Raw genomic sequence first — 26254 nt, forward strand, 5'->3', positions numbered from 1 at the left:
AAAATAAATGGGGGAGTAAAAGTTTAGAGGGAAAATATTAAAAAATTTTGGAGGGTGGATTTGGGGGAGATGGGAGGTAGGATTGGAAGGAAGTAAAAATTTTAAGGGGAAAGTGGGAGGGAGTAAAAATTATGGGGGAAAATAAAAAGTTTTGAGGGTTTTAGGGAGTAAAATTTTGAGAAAAAGTAAATGGGAGAGTAAAATTTTGGTGGGAAATGAATTTGGGGTAGATTGGGGGGTTAGGATGGAAGAGGAGTAAAAGTTTTGGGGGGAAAGTGGGAAGGAGTAAAAGTTTTAAGGAAAAAGTAAAAAGGTTTAGGAGTTTGGAGTAAAAATGTAAAATATTATAATTTGATATTCGAATTATTCGAGTTATTCGAATTCGAAAACTCAACTCGATTCGAACTCGAAATTCGAAAAAAATTCAAGTTGACTCGAATAACTCGATTAACTCAAATAACTCGATTCGTTTAACTCGAAATTTAAATTTTTTTTCAATTTTTTCGAGTCAAATCGAATTTTGCTCACCCCTATAGCCTACCACATGGTCGTGTGGCATCGGCAGCACCCACTTTTGGCTTTCCCTATTTGCTATTTTTCGAGTTTCTCATTACACACCTGGGTATTTTTAAATGTGATTTCTCCCAAGGTACTCCCAAAACTTAAAATAACCATCAAAATGATTAATTCCATTAACGATTTAGTAAATCCAAGTAACACACTAGTTTATAGTCGCCAATAAACACGCTAAAAAAGTCGAAAATTAACCCATCGGGTGTTCGATTGCTTACCCCAAACGATGTTAATAGTCCTAAAAAATGCCTAATTTGCCGGTAATATGTTATTCTCCGCAACCTCTCCTATCAGAACATTAAATAATTAACCCAAAAATAAAATAAAGCTTTCACTTCCAAAACCACTAATAATAATCCAAAAACCACGAACATCTACCCAACCACTTCGCGTAGCAAGAATGGAACTCAAAACAAAAACAATTACAAAATGAATAGGAGAAGAATTGAAGAAAGACTTGAAAACAAAAGAAATAATAAAAATGGAAAAAAACAAAAAAGGAATAGAACCCTAAATTGAAACAAACAAAACGTGAAAAAGCAATAAGAATTTTGAAAAGAAAAATGAAATAATAAGCTGTTGAAAAAGAGAAACTTGGGGAGGATTTTTCTCAAAATAAAATAAACTCTCTTAACAAATCTAATCTTACAACCTGATAACAACCCAATATTTGACTTCTAATCCAACACCACTAATTTGAATAGTTGACCAAAGACTAACAAAATAAAATCACCCCACACCCCTGCAGAGATTCGAACTAATGACCTCCAGACGCCACTAAACCACTGAAGCAAGTACTAACTAAAGACAGAGTTTAACAAAACAAAAATTTAAGATTTTGAACTTCTCGAAATGGATTTGAGCTTCTTGAAGCTCGATTGCTGCTCATCAGTCCAGACAAATGGAGCGTTTTTACGCAACAACTTAATTAGAAGAGTTGCAATTAATGAGAACCCCTCGACAGACCTCTAATAATAATTGCTAGCCCAAGAAAACTGTGGATCTTAGAAACATTCCTAGGTTGTTTTCACTCAAGCACAGCCTCTATTTTCTTAGGATTAACTCAGATCTTCTCAGCAGAAACCACATGACCCAGAAAAGTTCTCCCTCAACCAGAATTCTCATTTGCTCAACTTAGCATAGAGCTGTTTCTCTTGGAGTATCTGAAGAACTACTCTAAGATGCTCATCATGATCACCTTTGGTCTTAGAGTATACTAGAATGTTGTCGATGAAGACCATGACGAACTAATCCAAGTACAGCTGAAAAACCCGGTTCATAAGATCCATGAATGCAATTGGAGTATTCGTCAAACTAAAAGGCATGACTAGGAACTCATAGTGCCCATAATGAGTCCTAAAAGCAACCTTATGAACATCAATTTCCTTAACCTTAAGCTGATGGTATCCAGAACAGAGATCTATCTTGGAAAACATAGAAGCCCCACGGAACTGATCAAATAAATCATCGATCCTCGGAAGTGGGTACTTATTCTTTATCGTTAACTTATTCAAATGACGATAGTCGATACGTATCCTAATAGTATCATCTTTTTTATTTACAAATAAAACTGGTGCCCCCTACAGAGACACACTGGGACGAATGAACCCTCGATCAAGAAGTTCCTGAAACTGAGTCTTTAACTCCATAAGCTCCTTCGATGCCATATGCTAAGGAGCAATGAAAACTGGAGTTGTACCTTGTAAAAGCTCGATACCAAACTCAACCTCTTGAACCGGAGTTAAACCCAACAATTCCTCTGGGAAAACATCCAGAAACTCTTCTGGAAAATGAAAAAGGACCAAAATGACTAAAAATCTTTATGTTTTTATTTCCATTTTTAAATTTTTGTTTATGTGTCAAAATTTCAATTATTATTATTGATTTTGGCTTTACATATTTCAATTTCGTCAACATGTTTTTTTTCAAAATTTTAATTTTTTTAAAGTAATTTATTTAAAATTTAATTCTTTTAGGTATGGATAAATTTTTATTTTTATTATAAAAATATATATAAAAAACTCACATAATCATATAACTTATTTTGTAAATAAAATGATATTTTGGTAATTTCTAACTTGAGTTGGGACTTGATTGATGGGTGATATTAAACCTGATCATGGGCTAGGCTAGGCCAATACATTATTTTATGCCCGTTTTTCAAGCCCAGGCTCGACTCGAAAAATGGGCCTAAAATTTGCCCAAGCCCAACCCGTATTAAAAATACTAAAACTTAGGTTGGCTCGATTGTAATAATTTTTTTAAGATTTTTTTATATAAAAAGAAATGTTTCCTAACAAATTGAAAATATAAAAAAATATATAGGCATGAGATTCGAGTCGGGCCTGAACCAAAAAAAATTATGCTCGGGGCCCAACCGATTTAGAAAATGGGTCTTATTTTTTTGTCTAAACCTATTTTTCGAGCCTATATAATTACCCAAACCTTCTCACTTTTTAGGCGGACAATCAAACCTAGGTGGGTGGTCCAGCCTATGATCAGGTCTAGGTGACACCGACTTAGTAAAGGGCTTTATAAATATTAAGTATAAATATACAATTGATTGAGGTAATAAAGTGTACATAATAAAATGAGTTAAATATAAAATTGGTACCTAAACTTGTCCATTTCTCCTAAATTGATACTTGTGGTTTTTTTTGTTCACTATATAAACTAAGCCTAACAACATCAATTTTTTGATGATGTAGCAGCTTTGGCCATTTGCGCACTATCACATGTCACCCTCTTTGACCTATCCCCTTGAAAAAAAATGATTAAAATTATTTCTCTTAAATTAATAACATCATTTATTAAAATAAAAAAATTAAAATCTATTAAATGTTTTCCATCAGTTAGTGAATCGAACGTTGAAGAAACCTTTTCGGTTCCCAGATGTTTCCATCATTCAACATCAAAAGTCATCTCTGAATCTTTATTTTAGTTACGTTGGATCCTTTCACAAGAAATTTCCATCCTTCAACATTAGTGTAAAAACCCTTCTAATTCTATCCTCAGCCATCTAAAAAATCTGTTTGATTACCCAACCATTTGAAAACTTCTTCATCCTCTCACTAAAAGAAGTCTTATTTCATTATCGGTTACTTAGCCTTTCATATTAGTGAAGTGGTATTTGAATCAAGCTTACCCGATTTTAGTCATCGATTACTGGTATTTTACTCAATCTTTCTGAGTTTTTTTTTTGTTTCCATTTAAAAAGCATATTTTTTTAAAATTATTGGTTTTTAGATATGCTTTTTTATTGTGTCTTTTTTAAAAATAGAAAATTTTTATTTTTTCCACTGCTTAGATTTTGACTCATTCTAAAAAGTGACAAATTTTTTGTTGGGACCCTCGATTTTCTAGTTTAAAGAATGTTTAACAATTTGTAATGGTTTCTTAGTGTTGGGTTAATGTTGAACCAATTTTTAATAGTATTTAGGGTTTTGTTGTTTAGATATTTTATTCGTATTATAACTAATTTGTAATTTTTTTGGCATTCATGTGTATACAAAAAACTCCATTTTGAAGGGAATATTTTTTTAGGGTAAAAATTGATTGAGGCTAAAAGGTCAGCCAATTGATATTATTAGTATGTCTATTATGTATGTTATTTATAATACTATTTATGTATGTTATGTAGTTTATTATTGTTTATGTATGTTATGTATATTACTATTTATATAATGTATGTTATGTATATTGTTGTTTATATTATTTATGTTATGTATATTACTATTTATATTATGTACTTGACTTTATTATCTAATTGATTTTGTCTATGTAGTGTTTTATCATGACTTGGGATAAATGTATGGTGCATATGCATTTGGGTGGAACTGTTGTCACAAACCCTTGTGCAGCCTATGTTGGAGGGGAAGTGTCGCAATGGGATTTTGACTTAGATTTCTTGTGTTATTATACTTTGTGTGAGATGGTAGCGGAAGCTGGGTATAGAGCTGTGAATAACTTTGTATACTTTGAAAATGGGTTAAATTTTAGCAAGGGACCGAGTGTTTGCTATTATAATTCATCATCCATAGCAATGATTGTCATATTAGAAATATAGGGTCCATACATGTATATGTTGAACACGAGTTAGACACACTTGATGTTATTGATGATACCATGTTATTGATCATACCTCCCGGTTGAGTTTAATTAGTTAACATACAATGGAAAATTTGATTGTTCTATTTTGTTGGATAATTTGATGGTTCTACTTTGTTGATGTCAACCTGATTTTGTCTTTCCATGGATCCTTTATTTGATGGTTTTATTTTGTTGATGTCAATTTTGGTATAGGTATATACTTTATCAACAACGTAAAATTTTTTTCCATTTAATTCATATATTGGTATCTATTGATTCTTTTACAAAAATATAAAAAGATTTTCCATTCAATTCATATATTGGTATCTATTGATTCTTTTACAACAACATTTTACAAAAACATAAAAAGATTTTCCATTCAATTTATTCATTCTTAACAATTAATGCAATAAATACATGGACAACATTTCACCATCCACAAGTAAGATAACCCAAAAACACCATCTATGATACAATTAACAACGATTTATAAGCAGCTATTACTTTGTTATTCCTTGACATATTAGCCTTGTACAATCTGATCTTTTTTTTCCAAATGAGTTACCTTCAATCGCATTCTTTGCATATCATCAATATTGAGCTTATCATGCTCAAGCCTTAATCTCCTATTCTCTGTCAGTAACATCTTATTTTGAAACATTATTTTGTCGATTGTGCATCTTTGTTTTTCTACAGTTGAATTTGTCTCATTACTGTTACCTGCAACCTATCGAAAAAATCATAACCCTCGGTTTGCATTTCTTACATACAAAAAAAAATTCAAAATATTAAAAATTTTAGAATATATCTTCAACTCAAATTGCAACAAAATGTCAGTACAAAAAATTGTACAAAAATCTTCAACCAACATCACAGCACCCTTTGTTTCTCAGAAGTCTAACTATGACAAACCAAAACACAAACCCTAATTTACCTCTTTGAAGTTCGCACACCCAAAGAATTTTCTCCCTTTGTTCTTTAGTGCATTCGCGTTGCAAACGGGAGCCCTTATCTCACAATGGCAATACAAAATCCTATTTTTGAGAACTTGATTTTTTGTTTGTAGGAGAAGACAATCTTGCTCATTTTCTTCCTTTAAAAGTGTTATGAACAAACCGTGAAAGGAAAAAAAGAAAAAAAAAACCAAAAAAAGGTAGAAAACAGAATAGTTGGTGAAAGGAAAAACGAAAAAGATGGAAGAGAGGTAAAAGACGAAGAGGTCAGGTAGAAAACGAATTACTTTAAAAAAAATTAAAAGAAAAATAAATAAATGGGATGAGTCAAAGTGGATGGCACGTGGCAGCTCGCAATTGGCCAGAGTTGCCATGTCTTCAAAAATTAACATTGTTAGGCTGAAATACCAATATAGTGGACGAAAAAAAAGTTCAGGTACCAATCTGGAACAAAAAAACCATAAGTATCAATCTGGGAGATGTAGGCAAGTTCAGGTACTAATTTTATTTTTGACCCTAATAAAACTAAAATGTATAAATATATCAAAATAAAGCTTTGGTTGAGTGCAGACCTATCTAAGGGTTGCGTAGCCAACCTGACCCAACTTGAGCCAGGCTTGAGCAATGTTGCACCTTGGGCCAAGCCAGCCTAGACTGAATTTAATTTAAATAATAAAAAAACATTTTTAGATTAAAATTTAATTATAAAAATGTATAAAATCTCAACTAAAAACATAATTTTAATATTTTATTAATTTTTAAATAGTAAAACATGCTTTTTGGGTGACTTGACCCGGCTTGAAAATAATCTTAGGCTTGAAAAAAATTTTGGAACCAGGACTCAGTTCAACCCATGGACACCTCTAGTTTAGTGGTAAATCTAAGGTTTTTTCAATGTAATTAGCATATGGTCAAATTCTACCATATGCATATTTTTATTGTTTTTTAAATTGAAGGACTAAAGCACCCTTAAATAATATAATTTATTTTAAATACAGAATGCTATTTTTGTAATTTCCCTAACCAACTTGGGCCTAGGTGACTTGTGACACCAACTTAACCAATAATTTTATTAAATAGTTTAGATACTTGAATGTATAATAACCTTGTATGCATTTAAAAATGGGTAAAGGTACATAAATGACCACTAAAGTATTGCTTGCATTCCATTTTGGTCACTAAAATATATGAAATCAAATATTTTCGTCACTGAATGTTAATAACCATTTGAAATTTAAAGGAAGTACTGATATGGGATTTTTTGTTGGTCTAATAACAAATTTAGCCTTCTAATATTTACACATTCTATCAATTTGATCCTAAATATAAAAATTTCAACAAATTTAGCACTTAATATTTACAAAATTTGTCATTTTAGTTCAAATTCTAAAAAAAATCATTAAACTTAGCTCTCAACATTTACAAAATGGTAAATTTTGTATTTTTTTAAATAACCCAACACCGAAACCTAGATAAAATGAAAATGATAAAATAATTATCATCACCACTAGCTAATATCTTAGCTCCAAAACAAGGGTTCAACTTTGGGTTAACCCAAATACAAGATGGAACCTTGAAAGTAAAGGTATCCATGGATTGGGCTTAGGCTCAATTCCAAAAAAATTCAGGGCCATATCTATTTTCGAGTTGGCTTGACCCGCCCAAAAATCTCGTTTTAGTATTCAAAAATTAATAAAATATTATAAATATAATTTTAGTTGATATTTTATATGTAATTTTTTTAAGAAGTTACTATTTAAATTGAATTTGAACTAGGTTGAGCCAACCTAAGGTGCGGAAATCCTTGTTCAAGCCTAGTACAAGTTGGGTTGGTCCTACCAAGCTAGACGAGCTACCCAACCCTTGGACAAGTCTACTTGAAAGTAAGTATGGCAGATGCCATTGATTTCCCCACCCTTTGGCTAAACACACAAATTTGAACAACTACATACACAATTAGCAGCAGTACTGAAAAATCATTAATACCTCATTTTCATGTACCAAATGGTGAAAATGAACTTTTTTAGAACTCTTTTTTAAGCATAAGAAACTAAAATAAGAACCATAAATAAACCGTGAGTAGGGTACAATAATGAAATTTGGTGTGAACCCATATTTGCAAAATAAGGTTCACAGTTTCTCAAAAAAAACACAATACTATATTTCTAAAATTTCTTGTGAAGATTCAAGCAATGAGACAAATACTGAAATTCACCCTATTTTAGTGGCAAACAATAGTTTTAACCTAATGTAGGAAAAAAAAAGGGGAAAAAATGGGAGAAGAATTTTTAGCTTACATTAAAAGTCTTGAAAAAATAAATTGATAAGATTGATTATTTTAAATTTTACTCAACAATTTCATTAATTCTTGTATTGTTATGGCTGAGTGTGTTTTTAGATAGATGGTTGCGGTTGTGATGTAGCCAATGACTCTATGGATATTTTTAACTGGTAATAATTTCTTACTATAATTATACTAGATTTGGAGTTTGGTTTTTTTAATTTACAAAATTTTTAAAAATTAAAAATTATAATTTTGTAAATGTTGAGGACTAAATTTATTGAATTTTTATAATTTGAACTAAAATGGTAAATTTTGTAAACATTGAGGCTAAATTTGTGAGCTTTTTTATATTTAAGATCAAATTGATAGAATATGAAAACATTAGAGAACTAAATTTGTTATTAGAGTAATAAAAAAACATACATCAACAGTTTCATCAAATTTCAAATGACCGTTAACTTTTGGTGACGAAAATATTTGATTTTGTATAGTTTACAATCAAAGTAGAAAAAAAAAAGTTCAATGGACAATAGGATGCGAGTAATACTTTATTAAATATATTTTTACACTTTACCCTTTAAAATTTGAGGATGTGAAACTTTTTTATTGGTGACTAATGATTATGAACGTTAATATAATCTTAATACCAGTTATTCCTTAAATATTTGACAAAATAAGAATGGTCAACTCCATTAATTGGGTTGATATCGGTTCAATTTGTTTGAATTTTTTTACATTTTTTGAATCATCCATCATAATTCAGTTCGGGTGGGTTTGGTTCTCGATTTTTTCATAATATTTTATTTTGATATTTTAGACTTATTTTGATAAAATGAATATTGAATATTATTTGATAAAATTTTAAGATTTTTTTATAAATATTTATAAAAAAAACAATAATATTTCCAAAACTTTTAAATTATTTTAAATATAAAATATTTATTTTTATATCATAAAAAATTTAAATCAATTATATATTAAATAAAAAATCGATTCAATTTAATATCGAATAACCATAATTATTAATTTGCATCTAATAAATTGTTTAAATACCTACAACTAACTCAATTTTTTTTCATTGGCTTAAAATTGACTCAATTAAATCCTCGCACGTGCTTACAAAATTTTATCTAAATAAACTAATTTTATTTCATTAATTCTAATAATTAAATATTTAAAGCAAACTAAACTACCTTTTTAATTTTCGTCCAAAGAAAACTACCATTTTAATTAGATAATATATTATGTATAGTATTTACATAAGGAAAAATATTTAATACATACGATAAGTAAGATTAAAAGATTGATAAGTATTGTATAAAAGTATAAAAAAATATTAAAAATATAAAAATAAATACATTGACGCAATATAAAAAAATCACCAAATTCTTGTTCCTTCTGCTTTTTAATTAAAAGTAGAACAATTTGTGGATAACTTTGATCAAATTGAATTGATTGTAGCTTCATTCACACTTCAACCTAAAAACCATTGAATTACATTTTAGATGTTAGTTGCAGTTAACCCCACAATCTTTAGGGAAAATTTTAAAGCAACTTCTTCTCCAAAATTACAAGGCAAGGCCTGTTGTTTCCAAGTCCTAAGTAAGTAAGCAACAAGAATCAAAATGAAATTTTTTTTAGATAAATATAAATTTTCATTTGGAGCATCAAAAATAAAATAAAAAATTATAATTTAAACACTATCATTACTCATTTTAATCACTTTCGTTATTCCTAAGTAAAACAGATTTATTTATATATTCATATACAAACGACTAAGACAAGAATAAAAAAAAAGAAAAAAAAGCACATGGATATAAAATTTAATTAACTTGAAACACATATTTTAAAGGAAGTCCAGTTATACTGTTTGAAGTATGAAGTTGGTGAATACAATGAGGTAGCATCCCAAGAAGTCAACATAATCCGCCTTTACTTGACTTATCATGCCCATTTTCCTAATCTCAAAGCAATTCAGGCCTAACTCCATGGTTTGAAAGTCAAATTCCAATTTCACACAGAAGCTGGAGGATGAAAAACAAATTGTGTGCAAAATGGAAATGAAGAGAGAGCAGTTGGAGGACTGTGAATTTCATGAGTTGGGGGATTTTACATTTTCTTAATATTCAGATTTTGAAATGTCAAACCTAGCTTTTAATCATTTGGGGTTGCTGGTCAAGATTAAGTTCATTACTTGGATACTATATTGAGTTAAGAAGATGAGAATCATCACTTTCAAATCATTTTAATTCTAATTAATTTGTTGCTCTACCATGATTTCCTGTCAAAATATTTGTCCCTAACTTAGATGCACTGTTGTCACCAATTAAATATTTCTTATAAATAAAATTATAGTTACAAAAGACTTAAAATAAAAGATAACTAAATTTAGTGAAATAATCAAAGTTTTTTTTATTACTGGTTTTTCAATTCTCATTGGTTGAACTTTTCATTTATGATTCAACTTATTAATCTAGTTCAACAACATGTATGTTTCGGCAAATTTCATTTAGAAATTTAATAATAGATTAAAATTTAATGCATATATGAAATTAAAATGAAATTAAAATAATTAAAATACAAATGATAAATTAGTTAAATCATAAATTAGTTGGTTGTTACACTTGAAAGGCTCCAAATTTAAATTTTAGAAATGAGAGAAAGGTATTTATATAAATTTTAAAATATTTTGATAAATTAAAAACATTCTTTAATATTTTAATCTTTAAGATAGGAGAAAGATTTTAAATATTTTATTTATTCAGTTGATGGTTGCATTGCTTTTTTCTATTTTTCAACTAAAACTTAATTAAGTTTTGGGAGAATTATGGAGCCCATATTTGTAAGCCCAACTGAAATACTTGAAAAGGGAAATGAAGGCCTTTCTAGAAATTTATAAAAGAAGAATTAGCCCAAGCTCCATTAAAATGGAACTAATGCCACTTATTACCTCGCCTACTTGGTTTGGTTAACTAACCCACTCAATGATCCATATATACAACACCACCACCATATCTTCTCTTCTCGCCTGTTTTTGCTTCATCTCCTTTCCCAGAATCTATTACAGGAGCAAAAAGAAGAAATCAGAGAAAGGTTAAAGAGAAACAGAAACAGAGAATTTGCACTAATAATTTGGGCGAACAATACAATACAAAACAAAACCTATTTTTTGTTCTTCTCTGGGATGATACCATTTCTTCACTGTAAGAAATCTCCTTCTTTTGCTTTATCTTGTTTCTTTTTTGTTCATACTTGGTAATTGGTTTCTTTTTTTGTTGGGATTTTCTGGGTTTTTTTAGGAAAGATTATAGCGTATCTGTTTAGCTTTTCAAGGTCAGGCAACCAATTTCTCTCGAAGTTCATTTTTTCCCTTTCATATGACATTTCTTCTCCTACTCTTAACAAACAGAAAACACCCAGACTTTATTTTCATCATCTCTTTGATTTTCACGGCATAAACCACCCAAATTGGTTTTCCGGGGAATTTCTTTTTCAAAAAATCAGTTTTTATTATTCTTATTTTCTTCAACCGCAATTGGATTTTGGGTCTTTCTTTAATTTTAAAAAAAACTTTATTGCTCTTCAGCTTTGATTTTATTGGATGTAAGAAAATTGAAACTTTTTTTTAATTTGTTCTTATTGGTTTAATGACAGAGATGGAGAAAGAAGAGAGGAGCCAAAGAACATGCAAAACAATAGAGCCGGAGTTGTTTTTACAGTGGGGGAATAGAAAGAGGCTAAGATGTGTGAGAGTTAAAGACCCTCAAAAAATCTCTCATAAATCCAATACTATAATTCGTAGAAGAATCACTTCTCGGCTTTTAGATAAAGAATCCTCTCCTTTTTCTCAATTCAATCCTCGTCTGACTAGGTATGAACATCAATTCTTTCTTGGAATTTTCAAAAAAAAAAAAGTCATGTTTTATTTTTCTTGGCTCCTTTTGTTTGTTTGGAAAAAATATGAGATTTTCTTTGTTTTCAAGCTTTTTCTCGTCTTTTTGGGGAATTTTTAAATTTAATTTTACCCATTTTCTTTGATTTCTGAGAAGCTCTTAGGTTGGGAGGGAGGGGAAAGAGATTGAATGTTGTTTTTTTCGCCCTTCCCCAAAATTAGCTGGGCATGGCTATGGGTTCTTTTCCGGGTAAAAGAGAAAAGGCATATTAATTTATTTTTTCTCAGAAGCCATCTACCAGTGTTAAGGATTTTCCGGGAAAATGACTCAATAAGGTTGTGGACCTCGTTGTCCCCTGTTTGGTTGATCGGATAGGGGAAGTTCCTACTTGTCTGCTTTATACCATTTTAGTTCTCTGACTGCTATTTTTGGTCTCTTAGCAACCAAACATGGTGTTAAGAAATTTCCCTATAAAACTTTTATAATTGAAATAAGCAAACTGGTATAATGGTGAAATTTACTCTTTTTGTGTGTTTGATTGTAGGAATTCAGAAGCATCTATACTGCGGTCAGATCACCGGAAAGCGGCTTCACCAGAGAAGGAAGACAGGTACTACACAACAAGAGGGTCAGCAGTGGGATTGGTGGATGAGAACGGGAAGATTGCAGTGGATAGCAATAACGGAGAGGATAACAAAGGGGTAGCGTGGCCAAAGCTGTATATCACATTGTCAAGCAAAGAAAAAGAGGAGGATTTTATGGCAATGAAAGGGTGTAAACCCCCTCAGAGGCCTAAAAAGAGAGCCAAGATTATCCAAAGGAGCTTACTTGTAAGTAAACATTGTTGTATTTGAAACATATATGTAGGCTCCATATATATAATTTTTGGTGTAAATTTGACATGTATTGGTTGGTTGTGGTGGCAGCTGGTGAGCCCTGGGGCATGGTTGACTGATATGTGCCAAGAAAGATATGAAGTTAGGGAAAAGAAGAGTTCTAAGAAGGTAACATATGATTTGGTTTCTCTTATTTTGCATTTCCTACAATGCAATAATTTTTTATGTTATTATTCATGTTTCTGATGTGGGGTTTTGGCATGATGCAGAGACCAAGAGGATTGAAGGCCATGGGAAATATGGAAAGTGATTCAGATTGAAGATAAATCAATGGCAGCAGCAGGGCCCTTTTTCTTTTCTGATATTTTTTGGGGGAATATTTTTGGAGTTGATGTTAATGGGTTGGAGAAAAATATAGAGAAGTTAAAACATGGGTGTGCTTGCTGGGGTTTGTTTGGTGTATAGATGTTTGATATTTTTCATATATATATAAATCAGAATGAGAATAATTATTGTTTTTGGATAAATATTAGTAATTTTGGCAACAATGATATCCCATAAGATTATGTTTTGTCCTTCATATTAAGCATGCAGTGAGATGAGGCAAAAAAATTGTGTCAAGTTTGATGGGTGGAATCACCCATATGACAAAAGATGAGTGTGTATGTGATATAAGAAGGTAGCATTTGTCAGGACTGGTCTATGTGATTACAAAATCTCAAAAGTAAATTCTTCCCCTATGTAAAATTTGCCCATCTTGTTGTACCTCAAAGTAGCATTTGCATAGAAATTTCTACAATCTATCAAGAATAGTAAAGCAATTTAAGTTTTTGTTTGTTTCGATAGTATAGATTTTTGTTTAACAAAATATCTTTTTTATTCTTCAACTTTTTAATTTCTGAATATTGAAAAATGTTTTAAATATATATATAGTGGAGTTTTTAAATTTTATAAACTGAGTTAAAAAGGTTCACAATAGCGGTAAAATATTTAACCATATTTTTTAAATCTATGTGGAATAAAAAATTTTAATTCATGATAACTATTGAAGTATATCCATTTTCTTACTTTGATATTTATTTTATTGCAACAATTTGGTATCTAAAGTATTTTTTTTTCTATTTTTGGTTATTTTTAAACGACACCTGTTAGGTTACTTCGACTAATGAAAATTTATCATGTGACTTATTTCGGGCAATGAAAAATATTGTCAGGTGAAAATTAAATTTATTTAAAATAAAAAATTTAAATTTAAATTTAAAATAGAAAATTTTGATATTAAATACTAAATATTTAAATATTAAAAAAAATTGACTTTAATTGACCAGTGACCAACTGTTGCCTGACGCTAACTTGTCATGTGGCACTATTAGAATACGCCAAGTCTTTTTGTTTATTTTTAATATTATATATTATATTGATTAAAAAGTAAAAAAAATCATATATTATATATAAAAACATTTAATTAAATTTTTTTTATAAAATTTATAATTATAAAGTTAAAATTTTAAAATAATATATAAAATTTGAAAATTGTTATAAAAAATTTAAAAAGCATTTGAATTTCAAGTAATTGCAAAAAAAAATCTTGAAATTTAAATACTTTTTGGAATTCTATAAAAAAATATTATTAAACTTTTAAAATATATATATTTTTTACAATTTTTTCACAATTTTTTGTAATAATATTATTAATTTCAACTAATTTCTTATCAATTATCAGTTTTTTATTATAAATTTTATTTTTATATATTCTTTTTTTAGATTATATATATTTTGTTTTCTTATATATATATTATTTTCATTTTTTATTTTTTTAATATGTATATACATTTAATAAAAGAAAGTAATTTTTGTTTTACATAAAGTCGACATGTCTCTTTGTGTGGCTATCAATTTTTTTTATTAGAAAAATGAACTCAAAAATATAAGGCATACTTTAAATACCAAATTGAGAAGTGATTAATACTTTAAGTATTAAATTGGGACAAAAAAATTTAAGTACCAAAGTGAAAAAATTAGATATATTTTAAGAGTCAAATAATGAATTAAGCCTAAAAAGAAATACACTATCCCTAAAAACAAAAACCTATTTTTATTTTAAATGGAATTTTTTTAATTAAAGATACATGAGAAATTATTACTAAATAAGGTTTTGGATAAAACTAATAAAATGAAATAAAAAATAAAATAAAGTAAACATTATTGTTACAGAAATTGTTATATTTATATTTTCACTATGTTTTAGTTTTGTTGATACTTTTAAATTAATGGTAAATTTATCACTCTATTTCAACTTTATATTGAATTTTTTATTTGAATGATTTTGAAACTAAAATTTGATTTTTGATTAAATTTTATTATTCAATTTTAACTTTAGTTAAATATAAATTAAAATATTTTAAATATTTATTTAAAAAATTAAAAATGATTAACTAATTAACATAATATTAAATATTTATAAAAATGCTATTAATAAAAAACAACAAAGTATTTTTTTTATATATTTTAAAATTTTTATTAAATAAAAATTTAAAGTTAATATATAATTTTATAAAGTAACTTAATGTTGACTATTAAAATAAAAATAGTTGAAATAATAATTTTTTTCATTTAATTTTGTTTTCAAATCATTAAAATCAAATTTTAATTTAAAAAATGTAAAATTTAATTAAAATTTAAAGTTGAGTGTTGAATTTATCCGTAAATTGAGTAACATCAATCAAAATAAATTTACACTAACCCTTCTTACATTTATATCAAATAATTTAATATTGAAAGACCTAAGAATAACAGTAAAATTTGCTTTTATATAAATTCAAATTACCCTCCTTCATTACTGCATATAACTTCTTCAAAGAGGAAACCCAGAATGGAATCTGGGTCATCAATATAACATCATACCCACTTTCTCCCTCATCTCTCTCACTAGCTCTGTCCCTTCCCCCGCTTCCTGAAACCTTTCTTTACCTCCTCGAGGAAATTTCTTGTGTTATGCTGCTATCATCTTGCCTATAGCACCCGTCCATGAAATCCTCCTCGGAGAAGCTCAAGCTAATCCTTGTAGTCCCCTCCGACACGTCATTCCGAACAATAGATAATACAGCGGGTTGTTCTTCCCTGTCCCCAGCATAGAAGTGCCCTGTTGGGGCAAAAGTTTGTCTGGACGGAGTCATAGAGGGAAGGAATGTTGGAGTTTGGAAAAGTCAACAAAAAAATTACTACATGCTAACGTGCTATTTCAGCATTCTGCTAATGAAAATCCAACTATTTTAACGGGAATAATTAGTTTGAACAATTAATTTATCTAAAGTGATTAAATTGAAAAAAAAATTAACTAACTAAAATAGTACATACCGTATTTTAGAGTGAAATTGAATGTAATTTAGATTTAATGAAGGAAGAAAGGCTTATTTAAAAAAAAAAAGGACGGTTTAAGGACATTTGCTTACCAATCGAAGTTTTAAGTACTTAATTGGATGTAACAAAAATATAAGGACTTAAATAAAATAACAATGTTCAAGGACTTATCAACTATATTAGCCTAAAATCCCTTTCTTTTAAATTTTTTTAAGATTATGTATTTTTTTTTGTTTTTTTTAAGTAAATTTCAAAAATTTACAACCAACCAAACACTAAGTATATCCGCATGGTCTGGAAACAACCAAGAGGTTCAAACTTTTGCAGAAGAAAAAGTAAAACTAGGCTGCATCAGGATTTCAGATTAGATTACTTCAAGAACTTTTCCCAAAAGAGTCGGTGAATAAGATAATTTGCCAGTCACCTTCATATTTCTCTGACAGCCAAACCATTGTATCATGTTTTCAAGTTATATTCCACCTCCAATAGTTCATGTTTTTATCCAACTCCACTTTGTTAGGGGAAAGAAGAAAATATTATACCATAGCAAAGTATATATACATAAATCACAATCCAGTTTCACGTCCCTTAGTTTCAACTTTCAAATGGCATCATAGACTGCAATAGCAATAACTTGAAATGAAAGTTTCCGAGGTATCAGATGCAGAAAGCTGAATTATCCCAGCTGCTTGTCTTCTGTAATTGTATTTTTATTGGATGAATTCTGGAAATATTTGTTGGTCCATATTCTGGAGAAGTTTTAAGAAACTGTAACATGATATCCTGCAAAACGAAGTCAATAAGCATGAGGAGGATCTTCACCATCGGATACCATTTCCAGTATACAGTTCATAATATATGGTAATTTATAATCCTGAAGCTAAGCAATGACAATCATAAGTCTAGATGAAACAGAGATTTAAGAAATTAGATAACTCTCACCACTTGGGTCACTTTTAGCAGTGTGATCAGTTGACTTGAGACCGAGCAGCTTGGAGCATATCAACTATGAGGGTTTTGACATCCCTAATACCATACAAAAAAAAAAGAAAAAAACTGACTGAGCAACAATAAAACATGCATGTAACACAGTCACACCCACAACTTGTTCATGCAAGCTATTGCTTCTTTACTTGAAGTCTTAGCCAGTCGACAAAGAACCCAGATTAAAATACAATATCAGTATTCTTATTTAAAAAGCTTGGATAAAGGACAACAATGTGCCATGCCCTCCCCATTTGTTGCAGTGGCTTTCGCCAGGATGGTACAAATTTAGTTCTCATTGAGAAAGAAGATTAAGATGAGAATCCCAGAGCAAATGCCTTGAATAAAATGTAAAAACAATATCTACTAAACAACAGATGACAAGTAAGATATCAAGGAAAGTTTCTTCAGACCAAAAAGTATTTAATATAAAGATATCTCACTTTCTATCTTCTGCACGTCTAGGAAAAGGAATTCGAAGCTTGAAAGTATTCCCTTGATAACCAGCCTGCAGGGAAAAAGATTCATAGAGCAAGAATTTGAATACAGTAAGAACTGATTCACAACTCACAAGGCATAGTGATTGGAAATCTCTATCAGTTAACTTCAAAGCAATGGAGAACGTTACTTTCTGTTAGCCAATAACATAGATTTAATATGAAGGGTTAAAAGTTATTAAAACCTTGACATTGAATCCAAGACTATCCAAATCCAGCATGTAAGCATTGTCTACCTGGAGAAAGACAGATCAGGCAGGAAAAGGAATAGCTCAATAACCAGATATGTTAAATTCCCTATCAATAAAAGGTCTTCAATGAGAAATTTTCAAAGAAGAGTACATCATCACATTGAATAATTGTTAGAGATGATTGGGAAGAAATGGATCAGCAATTCAATTCAGATAATAATTAGGTTTATTTGGTTTGGTCTTTGGTTAAGTTAAAAAGTAATATTCAAATCGAACATAAATCTATGTTTTAATCTTTTATAATATAAAATTAATATTTTTAAAATTAGGAACAATGCTTAAAAATTCTATAGAACCAAGTAAATATTTTAAAGTTTTAAAAATTTTAAAAATGATGAACGGATCCAAAGTGGTGCAATTCAGTTTGTTTTGGTTCAATTAGAGGACTTCATTTTGGACTTCAGAAAACCAAATTATACATTGACCTCATTTTCTTTCCTTCCAAAACCAAACAAACCGTCATTGGCCTCCAAAAAGAATTACGAGGCACTATATCATTTTTTCATCCACAACTAAATTGAACCGTCTGAAAATAGAAACTTAGATGAAATCTGAGTCGTAACATTGGATCTTCTAGGATGAAGAATCATTTTTCTGTCTTTTCCAGATTATTAGAACTCTACCGCACTTGGGTTGAAGAAATATTCAGCAACTTTAGCCAAATTATTCAGAATAAGTTATTAATTTCTCTTACTCTGATTTTAGGAGGCCTAGGATTAGCTATTGGGGCATGTCCGATGGTTTTCCAACTTAACCAGAAAGAGCTAGCTGACTTGCCTCTTCAATAAAATATGGATAAAATCTTCCACTTAATATAAGATACTGTCCAAAAAGTAATATTCTTAATTACCGGGATTGACGTTGCGAATTGTACAATGACTTTTGTGTCTTCAGCATGATCCTTATTCATGTGAGACTGAAAAAAAAAGCTGGATTAATAAGACAAAAATGGATGTTTTCATGAACAAATGAAATGTTGTACAGGAGAAAATGAACAGAAAAAAATACCGCAACAGGCTTAGAGAACTGAGCTATTGGATCAACATTCGAGTCCTGGTACTCCTCTCTGCTGAACTCTAAGCATATAAAAAAAAATACAAAATGACATTAAGGAAAAATAAAATATAAAAAATGATTGTTAGGACAAAGGAATAATAGAACCACAAACAAGTCAATAAGAGTTGCTGAAAACAATAAATGAAACGGGTAAAAGGCAGCAGAAAAAGAACCAGTAGTGCCTTGTCTTAAATGGTAGGTTGCATTAACATTCTTCAAAATTATCATTAGAATAGAAGGAATGTAAGATGTAATACAGAAAAGCAATCAAAACACAAACCTCCTGATCCCAACAAAGCTGTCGCAACGCCTGATACATATCTCACAACCTTTGCTTCAACCCGCATAAATTGGAAGTCACCGAAGTCCACCTTCAGAATAGAAACATATGCTGAGTTCTCTATCTAAGCAGATTAGTGACAACATTCATCTAAAGGGACATAGCATGCAGGGGGATGAGAAACATACCCAGAATGCATTTGGGTGTTTAGCCAAATAAGCAGTTCGAATGGCTGCTTGATCTTTTTCGGATACCTGTATAATTGATCAATACATCATCTCAAATACTTCAGAACACCAAACAATTAGGATGCCCAGCAGGAGACTGGAAATTACAAACTTACAGCAATAGCATCACCATGCAGAGTGATTACTAAATCAGTCCTGTCTTCAGGATCTCTAGCGACAAGCAACGAGCATTTGGAATTAGCCAATAAGTCCTGCGAAGTAATTTTTGTCAGAATTATTAGGTGACAGGGACAAAACTTGTCTACCAGTTCACAAGGACAATAGGATTAACAAGGGAGAAGTTTCCAAATGGTAGAATGAAAGCAGGTTGGTGACTAGGACATAAGCAACTAATGCTAATAAAAAGAGAAAAGAGCTTTCCTGGTTCTCAGAAATGGCTTTGTTCAAAATTGGCAACATGACAATACCAAATTATAATCCTAACAATTAACATGATTCAATAAATGCTTCCATCACCATGCATGATACTAATCCGAACATTACCCAATATCCTTTTGATGTTTCAATTCCCTTTCTCTTAAATTCGTCTGAGCTAGGGCGTTTTGTGAATAGATTACTTATTAAGCACTCACTAAGTAAAATTCAAAATCTAAGAGAGAACCTTTGTATGAACTGCCAGGCTGCTGACTGCTAATATTGGAGATCCATTGGCATCACACGCAAAGTCAACCATCGACCCTGATGGATAGCCCTCATGCTTCTGCATGCAGAAAAGAAGTAAAAATGAGTAGGATAACAAGAAAAATGTCCAATGAATAGGGCAAGAATAAAATTTTCTAACGAGCAGGCCAACAAATAGAAAAAACGTCTTAAGTGATGAATGTCATAAACAATTAAAACCAAAAGAAGACCTGGAAAGCAAATAATAATCCTAGTTCTTACTGAATAAGGAGCTCAAAAAAAGAAAAAAAAAATCCTAATATGAGTTGTTAAGGCACATATAAATCATCAGTTTAATTCCATTCAAACAACTGCACGAGAAGTGCCAAAGGACCCAAGACTTTGCAAGATCTTGTTTCCATTACAGGTTCTATATAGAAAATAGTAATTGTATGAGCAACACCATGGCCTAAGATACCATAACTGCAACTAGGAAGGATGAAAAAGCAGAAACTTTGCAAGATTCAGTGACAGCTTGTGCAAGTTTAGGTTATAGGAGTCTTCTGCAGCTAGTTGATTAAGTTTTTATTCATTATGAATAAATCTAATGATTACAAGATTAATTTATCATGATTAGAATTGTCTGCTAGCTGATGAGATTATGATCTGCATAGCAAGAATCCTTCAAAGTTCTTCATTCCAAATCATCACCATGGAAAGGGTAAGCGAACCGAAGTAATTTTAAAAGGCCACAAAGGATTAAAAAGTACCTTTTCACTCCTAAAACTTCAGACAAAAGTAAAAAGCAATAGCCATCCACAAACTTTTACCTTGTTCATTAAACCTAATCAAGAATCACTCTTGTAATTTAGACAATCTTCGTTATAAAGTCTAAACAAGTATCACAGGTGTCTTTATATCATTCTTCATGCTTAATTAACCCATATTATAAATGATCAAATCAGCTAGTAATATGATCACAAACCTGTGAAAAAGTTGAAAGCATACCGCGCGTGCTTTGATCAAGAACAGTACGGATTTCCTCCACCGGAGAAAGCCTAGCAGCCTTCTCCTGAAAATGGATCGACCACATTTCAGTAAGTTCCAATCCCAATTTGATTACAGTATATATAGACAAAACAAAGAGGGAAACATTACATATATAAAATTAAACAAACCTGGTGAGCTTGAATTAACTGAAATATATTGGTTTCTTTATTAACATCCTCAGGAGAGACAGCCTAGTAAAACAAACAGAAAACCCATTAATTTTCCTAAACAGAAAAAGAATATTTTCCAATCAATTACTACCTTTCAGATAAAAATCAATAAAAAAAATAGAAAACCCAAATTTCCTTTTTTAAAGGTATAGAAAGGAACAGAAAGCTGAGTGTGTAAATTACCTGAGAAGAAGAAGGCTGAGTTGCAGAGGCCATGATAGAGAGAGGTCTGGGAGGAGGAATTGGAAAGAAACGAGAGTGACAAAAATGAAACATGGGAGAAGATGGAGGGGTTTTATAGACATTTAAGCGTGAAACTAACGAGAGAGTAAAAGTTGTTGGTAGAGTCCTCATCTTTTCCACCCAACCTGCTACACCTTCTAGATTGCTACAACCAAACTAAACTATTTATTTTATCTATTTTTTATGATTTTCTTTTTTGAGGTCAAACGCTATTTGAAAAATGTTGGGAATTTAAAATGAATTAGACAGGAGGGTTTTTTGGGGGGCCAAAAGAAATAGATACGAGGTTGAAGACGAAGGCTACTAAAACACCATGAAAGGGGCTTACCAGCCTAAAGATATAATGTCCGGTCTAAATTTCAGAGGACGAAATATATTTGAAACTTGGGAATTTGGGATTCAGTTACGGTGAAATGGCCGGGCGGGTTCGGATTTGGGTCGGGCATATTTACATAAGCATTCATTCATATTACAATGGGTAGTGCATCTTTCCTTTTTTTTTTTTTTAAAGATAATATATTTAATATTTAATACTTGGAAGAAGAAAAAATTTCGTTTAGATCCAAAAACTTTTATTTAATATTTAAAAGTTGAAATCCAACAAAAACGTGGAGGGAAAAGAATTAATATTTAAAGCCTGGAAAATTTTTATGGAAAAATTATTAAAAATTACATGAAAACAAAAGAAAATTAAATATTCTTTGTAAATAATTTAATATTTAAAAGTTAAAAAAAAAGTGAAACAAAAGATTAGTTTTAATTAAAAGTTGAATAAAAATTAATATTTAAAAGTTGAAAGATGTTTAAAAAAAATTCGTTTTTAGCATTTGATAAAATATATTTTTAATGTAAAAATGTGTATTAAAAAATATGTGAAAACAAAAAGGTTATACATTATTTTCAAATAATTTAATATTTAAAAGTTGAAAAAAGTTAATCGAAATATTATATTAATTTTAATTAAAGTTGATTAAAAAATATTTATTTAATATTTAATAGTTGAAAACAGAAAAAAAAAAAGAAAAAGAAAAAGTAAATTGGTTTAGTTTCAACAGCTTTTATTTAATATTTAAAAGTTGCAATCCAACAAAAAAGTGGAGAGAAAATTAATATTTAAAACATGGAAAAAATTTTGTCAAAAATTTTATCAATTTCTTTTTAATGGAGAAGAAGAACTTGAAACACTTGAAATGGTAATTGAAGTGAAGTGCCCATTTCTGCAGAAATTTCAAGAAATTTTTTTAGGTTCAACAGAAGAATGATAAATCACCTCTCTTCTTTTATAGATTCTCATAATTGAGTTATTGTCAAGTTTCGATTAAGATTACCTTACACAATGATTTGGTTACTCAACTTAAGGAGTAAAAATTTGACATTTATTTTAAACAAAAAAGGAGACGCATGAATCAGGAGTCAAAGAATTGCATGATAATGATAATTTAATAAGTTTTCACGCATTTTTTTTAAAAATTTATTTTTAGTGCTCTCTTTTATGTATGCATATTCTAATGATTTTCAACTCTTTTCTAGATATCAACTATTAATGAATGAAATAAAACATGAAAAAAATAATGATATAAAAGAAAATGGATATCAAAAGTTGATCAAAGCTAAGGAGAAATTTATAAAAAGACATACTTCATTGAATAAGAAAAATATATGAGCATATAATGTTCATCTCATTCAATAGTTACATTCATAACATATTATCATCATGCTTACATAACAATTGTATAAAACATAAGGCATGACAATAACATCCGATCGTTGATAAAGCAAGGTGAGTAAATGATGGATACCGATGTGAGTGTGATGTGAGGGTGATTATAACATATTAGTATAAATCCTATTTTAATTTAAAGCAGGATGAAGAGAAAGCAATGGAGTGTTTCTCTGGGCTTTGTCCTGATTTCGAGTCCCGTTATCCCGTTATCAACTCAGCAATAAAGCGGAAAATGAGGCTGACATCATTGCTAAACTCTTGGACCAAAACAAGGGATTTAATAGAGTTTCACACCGCCCTGCTCTTGAAGGGGTAGGCATTATCAGACCTGTAACAGAGTACGAGGCCTTTGGATCAAGAAGTAGTGCTTTCAATGGGATCATGGCCGCGTTGGAAGATGATAATGTCAATATAATAGGAGTGTACGGGATGGGAGGTGTGGGCAAAACCACACTTGTCAAAGAGATTGCTAGAGAAACAAAGGAGAATCAGCTGTTCGATGAAGTGGTGTTGGTTGCTATAACACAAACTTCAAACACGGTAAATATTCAAAATGAGTTTTCCAGTAAGTTAAGCCTGAAATTAGACGAGCCTAGCTTGATGTTCGAGCTGCCCGACTACATGATCGACTAAAGAAACTCACCAAGGTTCTTATCATCTTGGATGATATTTGGGAGGAAGAAGACTTGGGCGCACTTGGAATTCTTCCGACCGACGAACACAAGGGATTGAAGATGTTGATGACGTCTTGGAAGCTCGTTTTATTGAAGTTGATGGGTTCTCAGAAAAGCCTTCCAATTGATATCCTGAAAGAAGATGAAGCATGTAAGCTGTTTAAGAACGTGACTGCTCCTATTGGTGAAAGAGCTGAGTTCCAATATACAGCAAAAAAAGTTGCCCAAAAATGTGAAGGATTGCCGATCGCTATTGCAACAGTTGCAAAGGCTTTGAAATATAAGGAGAATCTGTGTGAATGGGAGGATGCTCTAGAGCAGCTAAAGCCCTCTGAAATAAACTTCAGGGGTATCTCAGGTGCTGTGTATTCAGCTATTGAGATGAGCTACAAATACTTGGAAAGGGAAGAACTTAAAATTCACTTTCTTGCTCTGCTGTATAATGGGTCATAATGCTGCCATTGAAGGCTTGCTGAAATGTTGCAGAGGCTTGGGTTTATTTCGTGACCTTGACACAATAGAGAAGGTACTGAACAGAGTATTGACAGTGGCTAGTGAACTCAAAGACTCTTCTCTGTTACTTGCTAATTCTACCCCTGAATGCTGTGATATGGATGATGTTGTCTGCGATGTTGCCATTTCAATTGCTTCTAGGGACCATAGTTGGCTTTCTTTAGGTAAGGAAAACGTATTTGAAGGGTGGTCAGATGAGGAAAGTATGAGAAACTACCGTCTTATTAGCGTCCAAAAGACTAAGGTTAGTGAGCTTCCAGATGAATTGGAATGTCCAAACCTTAACTTTTTCTCTATGGGTAGTGCCGATTATTCTTTAAAAGTTCCAAATAACCTTTTTAAGGGGCATCGTTGCCTTGATATAGACATCTTAGGAGTGTTCGTAAATTTAGAAATCCTTGTCCTCCGTAGTTCTGGTATTAGAGTGCTCCCAAAGGAAATAGGACAGTAGAGCAGGCTAAAATTACTAGACATGAGTGGTTGTAGAAAACTTGAAGTAATATCACCAAATGTTGTTGGAACACTGGCAGCAGCAAATCAAACAAATGAAAACACCAAGAGCATAAGCTCACGAACAGCAAGCAGAAACAGAACAGAAAACTCAAAAGCAAAAATGTGAAAATGAATGGAATACTACATCTTTTCATTTCATTTGAAAATATAAGAGTTACAAAGTTAGAATGTCAGTTACCTAAACTTGTAACTGCTCCCACCTGTTTTGGCAAGTTGCCAACTAAAGTAATACAAAAGAAAGCTGAACAATTTTTAGCTATTACATCCATCAATTCAAATCTTAACAACTCTAAAAGTCTAGTTACATTTAGCTTGGATGGCATTACAAAATGAACAAAAGTAAACAAAATAATTAAGCTGCTTCTGGTCCTGCTTGAATGCTGGTCTGCTGCATGGCCTTCTGTTGCATTGCAGTCCATTCTCAACACTCCTCCTTGGACTGTAGGCAACAAACACCAACCAATTCTCTAAGAATTTCAAACCTCATAGCACCTAGAGGCTTTGTTAAAATGTCACCCAATTGATCTTGTGAACTACAATATGCAAGACTCACATCCTTTGATTGTACTGCCTCTCGAACAAAATAAAATTTGAGCTTAAAGTGCTTTGTTTTGCCATGAAAAACAGCATTCTTGGAGATAGCTATTGCTGATTGATTATCAACCATAATCTCAGTAGGCTCAAATTGTTCCTCATTTAAATCACACAACAATTTTCTAAGCCAAATAGCTTGGCTTACTGCTCCAGCTGCTGCTATGTACTCTGCCTCAGCAGTTGATTGAGCAACTGTTTGCTGCTTTTTAGAGCTCCAACAGAAAGCTCCTGAACCAAGAGAAAAGAGGTAGCCTGAGGTACTCCTCATATCATCAATCGAACCTCCCCAGTCACTGTCTGAGTAACCAGATAACTTCAGCTGACCTCCTGTCTTGAACATCACTCCAAACTTCAAGGATCCTTTCACATACCTGAGGATTCTCTTTGCAGCCTTTAAATGTGATGTGTTGCAGCTATGCATAAAACGAGATAGCAAACTGACCGAATGCATAAGATCAGGTCTAGTTGCTGTCAAGTATAGCAAACATCCAATTAGACTTCTATACTCTCTTTCATCCACCTTTTCTTCATCTCCATAGCTGCTCAACTTCTGTCCCATGACTAGAGGTGTACTCACTGGCTTGCAGTTTTCCATATGGAACTTAGTGAGAATTTTCAAGGCAAATGCATGCTGGCTGATAAAAATGCCTTGATCAGACTGGTCTACTTCCATACCAAGGAAGTAAGTCATGATTCCCAAGTCTGTCATGTCAAACATGTTTTGCATATTCTTTTTGAACTCCTGAATCAAATCGACCCTGCTTCCAGTCACTAATAAATCATCCACATATATTGAGACAATCAACAAAGTCTCATCTTTAGACTTCTTTATAAACAAAGTTGGCTCACTCAAACTTTTCTCGAAATTGA

The 26254-nt window shown here is 31.0% G+C and overlaps 3 protein-coding genes across 3 annotated transcripts; 2 read left to right on the forward strand and 1 right to left on the reverse strand.

Annotated features, from left to right (window-relative positions):
- The first annotated feature begins 11119 nt into the window (after positions 1-11119).
- Positions 11120-13155, forward strand: LOC107957120 (uncharacterized). Its single transcript, XM_041081905.1, has 5 exons — positions 11120-11232; positions 11554-11770; positions 12337-12622; positions 12719-12796; positions 12898-13155. Exons 2-5 carry the CDS (start codon positions 11556-11558, stop codon positions 12946-12948), a joined length of 630 nt encoding a protein of 209 aa, XP_040937839.1. The 5' UTR covers positions 11120-11232; positions 11554-11555; the 3' UTR covers positions 12949-13155.
- Positions 13156-16504: 3349 nt separating this feature from the next.
- Positions 16505-21861, reverse strand: LOC107891411 (uncharacterized). The gene is made up of 13 exons (XM_016816218.2): positions 21308-21861; positions 21083-21145; positions 20890-20976; positions 19906-20004; positions 19400-19495; positions 19245-19310; positions 19057-19147; positions 18729-18796; positions 18571-18636; positions 17655-17705; positions 17416-17480; positions 16931-17014; positions 16505-16771 (listed from the first exon to the last, which is right to left on the reverse strand). The coding sequence occupies exons 1-12, from the start codon at positions 21476-21478 to the stop codon at positions 16957-16959; spliced, it is 981 nt and encodes a 326-aa protein (XP_016671707.1). The 5' UTR covers positions 21479-21861; the 3' UTR covers positions 16505-16771; positions 16931-16956.
- Positions 21862-23158: 1297 nt separating this feature from the next.
- Positions 23159-24728, forward strand: LOC107957112 (disease resistance protein At4g27190-like). The gene is made up of 4 exons (XM_016892554.1): positions 23159-23181; positions 23309-23630; positions 23726-24201; positions 24251-24728. Exons 1-4 carry the CDS (start codon positions 23159-23161, stop codon positions 24726-24728), a joined length of 1299 nt encoding a protein of 432 aa, XP_016748043.1.
- The last annotated feature ends 1526 nt before the right edge of the window (positions 24729-26254 follow it).

Source organism: Gossypium hirsutum, chromosome A11, assembly GCF_007990345.1.
Source record: "Gossypium hirsutum isolate 1008001.06 chromosome A11, Gossypium_hirsutum_v2.1, whole genome shotgun sequence".
NCBI classification, from domain to species: Eukaryota; Viridiplantae; Streptophyta; class Magnoliopsida; order Malvales; family Malvaceae; genus Gossypium; species Gossypium hirsutum.

Bases quoted from the DNA above. Each gene is read 5' to 3' on its own strand.
- LOC107957120 (XM_041081905.1), top strand. From the start codon at position 11,556: ATGGAGAAAGAAGAGAGGAGCCAAAGAACATGCAAAACAATAGAGCCG. The intron at 12,623-12,718 runs GTAAGTAAACAT...TTGTGGTGGCAG, and splicing joins TTATCCAAAGGAGCTTACTT to CTGGTGAGCCCTGGGGCATG. The intron at 12,797-12,897 runs GTAACATATGAT...GGCATGATGCAG, and splicing joins AAAAGAAGAGTTCTAAGAAG to AGACCAAGAGGATTGAAGGC.
- LOC107957112 (XM_016892554.1), top strand. From the start codon at position 23,159: ATGGATACCGATGTGAGTGTGAT. The intron at 23,631-23,725 runs GTAAATATTCAA...GATCGACTAAAG, and splicing joins TAACACAAACTTCAAACACG to AAACTCACCAAGGTTCTTAT. The intron at 24,202-24,250 runs GTATAATGGGTC...GAAATGTTGCAG, and splicing joins ATTCACTTTCTTGCTCTGCT to AGGCTTGGGTTTATTTCGTG.
- LOC107891411 (XM_016816218.2), bottom strand. From the start codon at position 21,478: ATGAGGACTCTACCAACAACTTTTACTCTCTCGTTAGTTTCACGCTTA. The intron at 19,496-19,905 runs GTTCTCTCTTAG...ATTACTTCGCAG, and splicing joins GCCTGGCAGTTCATACAAAG to GACTTATTGGCTAATTCCAA. The intron at 17,481-17,654 runs GTTTTAATAACT...TTTTCCCTGCAG, and splicing joins GTCTTGGATTCAATGTCAAG to GCTGGTTATCAAGGGAATAC.